We start from the raw sequence: 10,644 nt of genomic DNA on the forward strand, positions 1-10,644 counted from the left end.
ACTCACTACTCTTTTTTTTTTTCTCTCCCCCCTTTTTTTTCCCATGAAAAATCTGCTAGTAATGTTGGTAATTCTTTAGTTTCTTTTGTARTGTGAAGTTAACGATAACGCTTGTGTACTTGAACATCAACCCGACGAATATGGTAAGCCTGGAGTGACAAGATTTTTTTTAAAAACTGCCTTTGCTTCATCACGCACAAGACTATAGAGGTTAATGTCATGGAGAAAAATCAGTCACGTGCCCTATGGATCTATACTGCAAAATTTAAAGAAAATTAATTCAAGATCGATWTAAACGACCTTATTACCCAACCAGCATATCTGTTGTGATTTACTGCTCACTCTTCATTTGTAGATTAGCTGTAGAATTAGTAAGCTGTGTATTTTTGGTAAATATAACAGACATATAGTTATAACATGTTGTGTTGGAGTTAAATTGTCCTAATTGAAATTGCTGTGTAACTGTTGCACAGGCATGTATCACAGTTTGCCATTTAAATTCAAATAGATTTCCCTTAATGGAGGCTAGAGTCACTTATATCTGAACAGCAGCACTAGAGCTGGTTTCATGGGAGCTTCAGCAGAGTGGTTGCTTGCCCACAAGTGGCCTTGAACCTCAACTGTGTTGATGAGTCATTGTCTTTCTCTCTGCCTACAGTWCTGTCTTTCTTTGTACTCCTACTGTTTAAGATTTTTTTCTTTTTCTTTTTTCAAGACAATACTGAAACCTCACCTCTTCCTCTCGGTCAGGACTACCAGCGCACCRTCAGGGTTTTACTCAGATGAAGCCACTTGCACGTCACGTGATGCTCCTGACTGTGCTCTCATGGTGCTGTTCTTGTCTCAAATTTACCTGCAGGGTTTAGCTAAATGTAACTTTTTTTATTTAAGACAAATGTACAATTTATGGATTGATTGCTACCTAAAATCTTTTCCCACATCAAACCGAAGTTTCTTTCCTTATAAGGGTGATGGACATTTTTTGCTATTCATATTTTGGGTGTGTTGCAACTTCCCTTGTGTTCCTGAGAATGATTTGGCAGATTGGGCTGGTTGATTCTGTAGTAATGATAGTAAAATTGAATGACCTGTTCAGTTTGTCATCATTTCTATCTTTTTTTGTTTCAGTGATATCATAATAACCACCATCTCTTGTAGCAGTATTATAAAATAAATTTGTTTGGCATACAGTCAAAAATATTTACATACTTTGCTACAAATATCAGGGCATTCATAAGACAAATGGAAAACATTTTTTTCCACATTTTTTATCATGTGATTTGTTAACAGTATATGACTCAGACTTCACCTGTTGTACAAACACAAAGTTTATGTTTTCTTGCAGTCACTCTGAAGTTGCTATGATTCTTTTTCTTTTATTTCAAAAAAAGGTTACATTTGTTTGTCATCAAACGGTGTCACCGTGTAGAATTATTTTATTTTGTCAACATATCGCACAAGTATCCCTTTTGAAATGTTTTGGCTTAGACTGTGCCACATTGACAAGAACTAATGTGCATTCTCACTTCTCATCTTTTTGTTGTACAATTTTCTCCTGTTTCTATCCCTGTCACRCGTGCACACTCACTGAGGCACATGCTCATTTCCCACTCCTGATTGCCACTCACATTTGATTTTGTTCCAGTGCCACTCCCTTGCTCTCTAATGCTGGTTTTATGCAGAGTTAGCAGCTGGGAACGGCCAGAGACAGCTGGCATTCTGCAGGCTTACAGGAGCAAATGGACCCTGCTCACTCTCACTGCACAGGCACCAATCAGACAGCTGTCCTGGGATTGGAAATGGTAGATTATAAATTTAAGAGAGAAATGAAAGCAGGTCTGCACTAAAATTAATGCTATTAACCTCAGCCATTGTGCAAAGCACTTTGCAATATGTTTCCCATTCACACATGCACAACTCCTTTCAGAAAACAGATTTTATTCACTGGATTATTTAAACTAAAGTCTAAACTTCAGTTCACCTCTTTGTCCCCAGCTCTAATCAGAGCATCATACAAAACTGTTGCATCAGAACCTTTGATCACCAGAAGGATTCTCTAACAAGGTTATATSAGAAAAGGCTCAAATGACAAAGAWATAATAATGCTTTGATTAGAAGCRTCTTGGTTTCTTGACTAAAGGCTCTTGAAAGGCCAGATATCTAACTGCGAACCCAACATTTGTGGAGTCTGCCATAACATTTATTTTGTAATATCTGCTGTGTATTTGGGGAGGGTCATAGTAAAACAGAGGTGTGGTAAAAACAATTACAACAATACTAAAAATGAAAAACAAAAGCGTGTGATCAAACTGAGCTATAAGTAAACAAGTTTATAGAAATTACATTGCATATTTTTTTTAATTAAAAAGTTTAAGGGCCATCCTCCTGCATGTTTCAGAGGTTTTTCTGCTCCAACACACCTGTTTTGATTGAATGGGTAATTAACAGGCTTCTACAGAACTTGAAAAGGTTGTTGGGTCACTGAATCAGGTGTGTTTGGGCAGGAAAACGAAACGTGCAGGATAGCGGTGACCAGGATCGAGGATACCCCTGTGTTAGGCCTTTTCAGTGTTTACAAAACGTGACTCTGCAGCCCAGAGTTACTTGAATGTTACTAGAATGTGAGGAGAGGGGCAATGAAGATTTAAACACACAAAACAGTTAAGAGAAATGCCTGCAAAGACTGTCTTCAAGCTCTCTCACAAATCAAGCCTGCCAGTACAGATGTGAGCTTTCAGAAACTGAGCGAGCATCACTGAAYGTAGCAGAAGAACACTTAAAACAAAAATACTGATGTTTTTGCACACAGATGCACCACTGCTCAGCACATCTGCTCTGTAGCTTTCACATGTCCCTGTGGTATATTGGTCAGTTAAACAGTATATCTCCTGTTCTGTATCAAAAAAGCAGCAGAAAACAACAGAAAACCTCTGCTTTGGATTGTATTTGTATTTTTCTTCGTGCTGTTTTGTGACGTTTACTTRTTCTTGATTTTTCAGTACATTCACCCGTAGAGGTCACAAGAACTTGAATCAGTAGCTGCTGGTGTGACTGACTTTTKCTTTTTCTTTGTGCTTTCAGGTGTTAAATGAAGAGTGTGATCAGAACTGGTACAAAGCAGAACTAAAYGGAAAAGATGGATTCATTCCTAAAAATTACATAGAGATGAAAGCCCATCCGTAAGTATTGCAGATATTCATTACTTACCTGTAAAAGTGTCACTTGTGTCAAACACTTTGATTTGTTCATGCATGTTAACGTTTTTCAGGCTTACACTACATTGTCTGCTCTCTAACAATACCTATTGTRTTAATCTTAGTGAGATATGATTGTGTGTGATCTTTAACCTCACTCACAGATGGCATAAAGTAGGACACCTGTCATCCAGACCTTGAATTCRGTGTGTTGACTGTTGCTGTCTGAGTCTTTTAAAACCAGAAGTTACAAACGCAATAAATCAGTGAAGCTCAGTGTGTTCTTTTATTTGCCCATCAACTGTAATATAACTCTGGGAAAAATTCAATACAAAGCATCTAAAGCTTAAGTGGTACTATAATTTAATTAGTTATTATATTTTATAAACTAAGACATAAAAGCAGTTAAGCTTTTTTAAGAGAATGTTATGTCTGTCTAAATGTTCACGTCACATTTCATCCGACTTTTACGTCAGTGAGGTGGTAGTATACGKATCGATCCAAGTAATAATAACACTAACCTTGAGTTAGGAAGTTCAAATCTTTTAGCTCCRTTTGTCTTCAACTACAAAACAGATTTTTAGTGAGAATCCACAGAAATGCATGATAGAAACGTTTGTGTCGGATCGTGTTCATAAGAAAGTTACTGGATTGTTTAGTTGGTTTTACTTCCAGCATGTCGCTTCGTTCCCTAAATACAAAGCTGCACCAGAGCATTCAACCCGAGACAGGTTCAAATGTAAACTGTGCAGCATGTCTGATAACTATTGTAGCATCCATGTGTAGAGACCTGTTTACTCCTGTAAACAAWGAGCTGAATGTGACGTCACATCAACGGCATAAAGTGTTCACAGTTGAGTCTAATGCTGGATTTAATTTGAATGTCTACACAAAAAATAAAGCTATCCATTCCAGATATGAGGGCATTTTGAACGAGTAGGAGTACTTAAAATACTGGTATCAGGTCACCACTAATAACAATACAGACAGTGTGCTGTTGCCATTAAAGTGATGACAGAAATGCTGCGTGAAGCAATATGTGAATAAGTCATATGAATTCTGGTCTTGCATGCATCTCCACTGCCTTTTCTGTTCGCTTGTATTTTCTGATCTGTACAAGTGCARCATTCATTTCTGAGAATGTTCACAACTGCTGCTCCAAAACTGAATACAGGATAAACAGTAGGTGGCAACTATCATGAGCACGCCAGTTTTTAGTAAAAGCAAATGTTTTGTTTTTTAGTTTTTTTTTTTTGTTTGTTTTGTTTTTTTACTGATAGCAGTGTGTGGAGTTCMGTTTGTGTGTGGAACCTCTTAGGTAAATCTTGGCAGGATCCTTGGAGAACATTCCCTCAGGACCCTCAGTCGGTGCCAGATTACCTCTCTCTTTATTAATGTGCTTAAAGCCTCTTAAACTTAATTGAATATTGACCTCACTGCATCATTGCAGTCAGATATAACTCTTTTAAAGGACAATTCTTATTCTATTAGGCTTGTCTTTAAAAAAAATTGTAGTTTTATTTTTTAGTTTTTGTGCAACTCTTTGGTCGAACAACTAACAGCTGGTCCAAATTCAGCCAAGATCAAAGTGAATTACTGCTGTCCTAAAACGGCTACAGTCTCAAAAGATTTTAGTGATTTTATGCAAATGTGATTTTAAAAACCTTTACATTGCCATCAGTTCCAGATAATTTACGTCAGTGAGGTGGTAGTAAATGGATCGATCCGTCATAATATTCTCTTAAAAAAAAAATTTTAATTCACAATTCTACCGTTATTTTCAAGCTCACATATAAACCGCTGCAGTGATRTATATTACTTCCTATGCAGTCTGCAGCACTTCTTGCAGGAATATCATATTTCTTCCAAGATGTGTAACTTAAAATTAGGAGTGTACAGGTTTTTTAAGTTGCATTTGCTTGAACTCGTCTGTACAGTCCAATTTCATTTCYGTTTCTCCAAACTGAGGCTCATGTTGGATGATGAGCCGGAGTAGGAAGATCTGGTTTTTTTTTTGTTAACTACGAAGATGGAAAGAAGACATGGATGTTTATGTAAGACATTCACATACTCAATTGGACCAGGCAAGCTGCTGCTCCAAGTTGTCCATTCTGCTAATATAACAACAGGCATCTGGGAGCRGACCATTTTCAGTGCAGTAGCATGCAGAAGAAGCMCACCTTGTTCTGCATAAACAGACACGCCCACAAAGTTCTGACCAAGGATACAACGCAAACTTCATAGTGTACTGGACACAGGTCTGACTGAATGTACAAGACACGGTGTCTGGGGTCGATGACAGACTATGAAATTTTGATCAAGACTTACACACTAACACACTGTACAACAATCTGCTGAAACCAGTGAATGAGGCTGAGGATCACACACCTAACWTTGACGACTGACCACAGACTACGTTTTCTCAAAACAACTAAAGCCAACAGAATGCATCAAACTCTCATGAGGCCAGCAGTTTAAAGAATAAACGTGGACARCTCGTTTTTGCTCCTGATAGCATCCAGGTTTGGCTTCAGAAATTCAAACCTGTTGGACTACAGACGAAGATGGGTCAACTAAAACTGTGGGGTGTCCTCAGCATCAATCACAGTCCTGTCATAACTGTGCGCCTTTTTTTTCTAGTGACTCTGATTTTAACATCACCCCAAATAATAATTAATAATAAACTTCTCTCTAAATTTACCATAATTACGTTCATTGCTTAAACCCGACTGGATTTGTTCATGTTGAAGCTTTATTTTACAGAAAACAAACATTGTTAGCTTTTACCTTCAGTATATTTTTTAAAAAGTCTAAGATATTGCTGTATGACTTCCTACAGTAAGTAGATTTAAGGTGTGAGTTTTTTTTTTAATGTGGGTTTATTGTAAATCAAAATCTTACTTAATTCAGTAGTGGAGTCAAAATAACCGATCATTCGTGCCTGGAGTTTTCCTGTTGTGTTCAGTGTGTTACAAACGTACCAGGCACCCACATGTCTCTGTGGACGAGGACAACAGAAGACGCTTCAGATCAGTCAGTTCTGCTTGGACACAGATCCTTGCTCCTGGTCAACAGTGATAGTTTTGTCATGAATGGGTTAATTTGTGGAAAAATATCAACTTTAAACACTCCTCCTTCCAACAATGTATGCAATTGTTATTGATTGTAATTCTTTTTTTTTTTTTTTTACTAACAAATGCTCTAGAGTTTAATCTTTTGCAGAGCTTCTGTCCTGATAAGCACAGTTGTGAAGTTGATTAAAATTTGATGTTTTATTATAAATTTCCAGTTTCATCTAAAAGGGMTGAGGTGCCATCATGTGTCCAAGTGCACTTGTTAATTATTTACTCCAATAAAAAGCTTTTCACTGCTTTAGTTTTTTATAACAGTAATATAGGAGACAGTAAAAAAAYAAATGTGCTGCTTGGAAGTGATGGGAAACCTGGCTATTTAAATCCCTTCTTAGATTTCTAAAAAAAAAAACATACCTTGAATTTTATATGACGTCCTTCTGTCTGATCGTTTTCTGACCAGTGTTTCAAAACTGGTAATTTTCAAGACTATTCTGCAGAGAAAGAAAATGGACAGAAATAAAAGTCAAGTATTTACAATAGTTGGTGTTGTTTAAACCAGGAATAGGTGTCTTCAGGCAAATATCCACAGAACAAACCTTGTCAATACTTCCTGGTGTCATAAAACATTCTGTATAATCTGTGGGTGTGTCATGACCCACAGAATTATCATACTGGCTTGGGTCCAGTTTAGCTCGCAGCTGGTGGGTTATTGTTGCCTTCTCAGACCTAACCTGTTGACCACCATGAGGTGGGATGTTTATTCATGTTTTATCACCTCCAACTTCCTCCCACAGGCCTCAGTTACTTCAGTGAAGTGTCTGATTTTTACAAGAGTACATTGTTATCTTTAACATAAAACAAGCTCACAGGTTTTCTGGTTTGCCTCTGCAGGTGGTTCTTTGGAAAGATTCCTCGGGCCAAAGCAGAGGAGATGCTAAACAAACAGAGGCACGATGGGGCTTTCCTCATCAGAGAGAGCGAGAGTGCACCGGGGGACTTCTCCCTGTCTGTGAAGTGAGTAGCATCAGTCAGATGTTACGCACAGGAAAAACACCAGCTACAGTCAGTGATCTGTGAACACGATTTATTATTATCATCCTGACATCGCTTCACGAGTTTCCACAAAACTGATCAGATCATCAGGCTCTATAAGGGTCACATTTGAGTCATCAACAGTTATTTCCTTTTTCTTGTGAAGTTGCAGAAGTGRCTTCTTTTTTTACCCGTTTTTCTAAAATCTTTTTTTTTCTTTCTTTCTTTTTTTACCACTTCAGCAGAAAGCAGAACTGAATATTAGTTTCTTAAGTTCTTCGTCAATGACTTTATTTTTGTTTTTTTGTTTTTCTAATATCTTAAACGCCAGTCAAGTTAATATTCTTTTGGTTCTTGCTGTTTGTTTTTGTTTTTTCTATGGCTGCAGGCTACATGTTTGAATGATATGAATGTTAATTACAGTCTGAGCTCTCCTGCTTCTTTATTATTATCAGGGTCAGTTTATTTACTAATACGTACACACTGGACTATTAGGCCTGCTTGTTGGATCAGTGAGGTTAGAATAAGGAAAGCTCATTTTARATAAATTTCATTCTCTAGTTCAGGGGTTGCTAAAGTTCCCGTCAGTGAGGGGTCTTGAAATTATTTCCAGAATTAAAAAAATAAAGTTTGAAGTTGATTGCTATCAGCATGCTGTTTAAAAAAAAAAGTAAAAAACATTAGATTAAAATAATTGGATCACAAATTTCTTCTGCTGTTAGTTTTTGTGGGTCAGAACCCAAAGCGTTCAGAATCTCTGCCACTTTACATTCTACAGTTTGAGCTGTTCTGTGTATTACCTGCTCATAATTTGCACCTTTATGATCTACAGGTTTGGAAATGACGTCCAGCATTTCAAAGTTCTTCGTGACGGAGCTGGAAAGTATTTTCTTTGGGTGGTGAAGTTCAACTCCCTCAACGAGCTGGTGGATTACCATCGCACCACCTCAGTTTCCCGTAATCAGCAGATATTTTTGCGAGACATAGAGCAGGTTCCCCAGGTAAGGAAAGACACGTTAAGGATGAATTCTCTGTGATGAACCTTTTTTTTAATAACAGTGACTTAAAATATACATGCATACTTGTGTTGTTTTGAACGGAATGGTTTTGAGTTGTAAAGTTTTTGACATGTAGTTCACAATGTACTGCAAAAACGTTTCACTTGAGCACTTGCTCACAAAAATATTTGCCTCCTACTCAACTTGGATAACTTGTGGTTAAGTTCGAGATACTGCAGAACCGTGTAGTTCACAAAGATAATCTCTACATGCAGTTCTGTCTGACATGAGTGTAGGAAGCCACTCTCGATTTTGATTGTAGAAAAGATGAGTAAAACTCAGTCATGATCAGAGAAGATGCTACAAACTGAAAACATACAGTGTAACTGGACCACTGTTAATGTCTTATCCTCTCAATCTCAGTAGTGTTTTTTATTTCAACAATCCCTTTTTATAGTGTTGAGATGAGCAGTAAGAAAAGAAAAAACACTCCTAAAATAAATGTTAGCTGTGGTTTAGCTGCAGACTGCAAGGCTGAGGGACAGCAGCAGGGGAACGCAGAGAGGAAACAACCAAAACCACTTAGAGAAAGACGAGATGTCTCAGGTAAGAGAGGGAAAGAGAGAAACTCAGTGTGTTTGTGGCTGACAGAAAGTTTATAAAGAGAACAAGGTAGTGTGTGAATGTGAGAATGATTTCTAATACTACTGTTAGACTAGTTTTTACCTTCTGAATAGCACGAAAATATATTTATGAGCATACTGTATACATACACACAGTTTATAGAATAGTTATTTCATGAGTTATTAAGCATGAATAAACAATGATTACGTTGGTTTTGGAAGTAATTAGCCTAATGTGTCATCCTTAACTATGTTTTCAAGGTTAACTAAGCATTTACCAAAGACTAATTTTAAATAAGTGTACCTATTTTTCCTATTTGTAAAGGATATTCTGGCAAAGTGGAGTTGTGCATGAAAGTTAGAAGTAACTGTTTTAAAGCTCTTTAAATGAGCTGTTTGTAAAAATAAAGTTAAGGTTTGACAGGACCAACGAGCTAATTGTAAGTCCAACWGAGTCAAGACTAAAGAGAATTGCTTCATTATAAAATGGCTTCAGTTTCAAACATTTTCTGGTAGTTTGCARTTTTTCTTMAACATTATTATGGTTAATTTTGCACATACTGTCATTTAYGTAGAGGTCTATTGTTGGGTGCACACAACCTATCAGAACAGCTAGAGTAATTCTTTAATGCCAGAATATTGCTTTCAAACAATGTTCGTTTAAGTTTGGTAGCATTTAGTTCTAAGCTCTGTCGCTGCTACACACACAATTCACAGTCTGTTGTTTTTTCTTCCATCTTTTTTGGGGAGCAGCACCCCACATACGTGCAGGCACTCTTCGACTTCGACCCCCAAGAGGAAGGCGAGCTGGGCTTCAGACGCGGCGACTTCATTCAGGTCCTGGACAACTCTGACCCCAACTGGTGGAAAGGAGGCTGCCACGGCCAAACGGGCATGTTCCCCCGCAACTACGTCACCCCGGTCAATCGGAACATGTAAACAGTCAAGACCGTGTAAACAACAACAGCAGCAGCAGCAGCAACCATCACCCTCCATCATTGTTCTCGATCTCATCATCCCCGCCATCCAACCCTGAACCACCCCTCCACCTCTCTTTGGCCATCCCACAGTGACAGGAAGAACGCAAATAACTGAGAGAGCAAACGGGGAGTCGTGCCATCGTAGGCGCAGCTACGTGGGTGGTAGCAAAGCAGAATCAACTTTCATTTGTGCTGAGAACGTTCACTTTCCCGCTGAACGCCTCAGTGAGGACTGAACTGTCAAAAACGCAGAGAAACTAAAGCTTAGCGCACCAACCGTGAAGATTTCTAAATGATTCTACCGCACCCACAGCCGCTTCTCCCTCCTCTACTTCTTAACATTCTGCCTTTGTGTTCTTCTKTTCTTTGCCGCATGTTGATTTATTCACTTTGATGAAATGCCTACCAGTAAATCCTAACTTTGTTTTAACGAAAGGTAAAAAAGAAATAAAAATAATAATAAAAATGTAAAAAATAAATAAGGTTTTAAAAAATAAAAAAAGAAGAAATGAAATGATGTCATTAATAACAAGTTTCCACATGTGAACCATTGGCATGTGAGTTGTACATCAGCCGTTGGCTTTATAAAAAGAATCAAGTATAGAGAGAATCCATTTTTTAAGATTATATATTATATATTTGTATGTTTGTTTTTATCTCATCACAAATTGTTTTCCATTTGTAAATTATGTTCTGCTTTCTGTTAGCCTGGGTAAGACCTAGTAACTTTAGAATGTGATAAA

At 37.6% G+C, this 10,644-nt stretch overlaps 1 protein-coding gene across 2 annotated transcripts in view; it reads left to right on the forward strand.

Annotated features, from left to right (window-relative positions):
• grb2b (growth factor receptor-bound protein 2b) overlaps positions 1 to 10,644 on the forward strand; it is a 39,753-nt gene extending 29,109 nt beyond the window's left edge. For both annotated transcript variants that reach the window (XM_014017440.1, XM_014017441.1), the window contains exons 3-6: positions 3,082 to 3,179; positions 7,160 to 7,282; positions 8,133 to 8,301; positions 9,675 to 10,644. In XM_014017440.1, coding sequence (XP_013872894.1) covers positions 3,082 to 3,179; positions 7,160 to 7,282; positions 8,133 to 8,301; positions 9,675 to 9,860 — 576 coding nt within the window. In that variant the 3' untranslated portion in view covers positions 9,861 to 10,644. The remainder of the gene's footprint in view (positions 1 to 3,081; positions 3,180 to 7,159; positions 7,283 to 8,132; positions 8,302 to 9,674) is intronic.

Source organism: Austrofundulus limnaeus, unplaced genomic scaffold, assembly GCF_001266775.1.
Source record: "Austrofundulus limnaeus strain Quisiro unplaced genomic scaffold, Austrofundulus_limnaeus-1.0 Scaffold168, whole genome shotgun sequence".
In the NCBI taxonomy this organism is placed as follows: domain Eukaryota; kingdom Metazoa; phylum Chordata; class Actinopteri; order Cyprinodontiformes; family Rivulidae; genus Austrofundulus; species Austrofundulus limnaeus.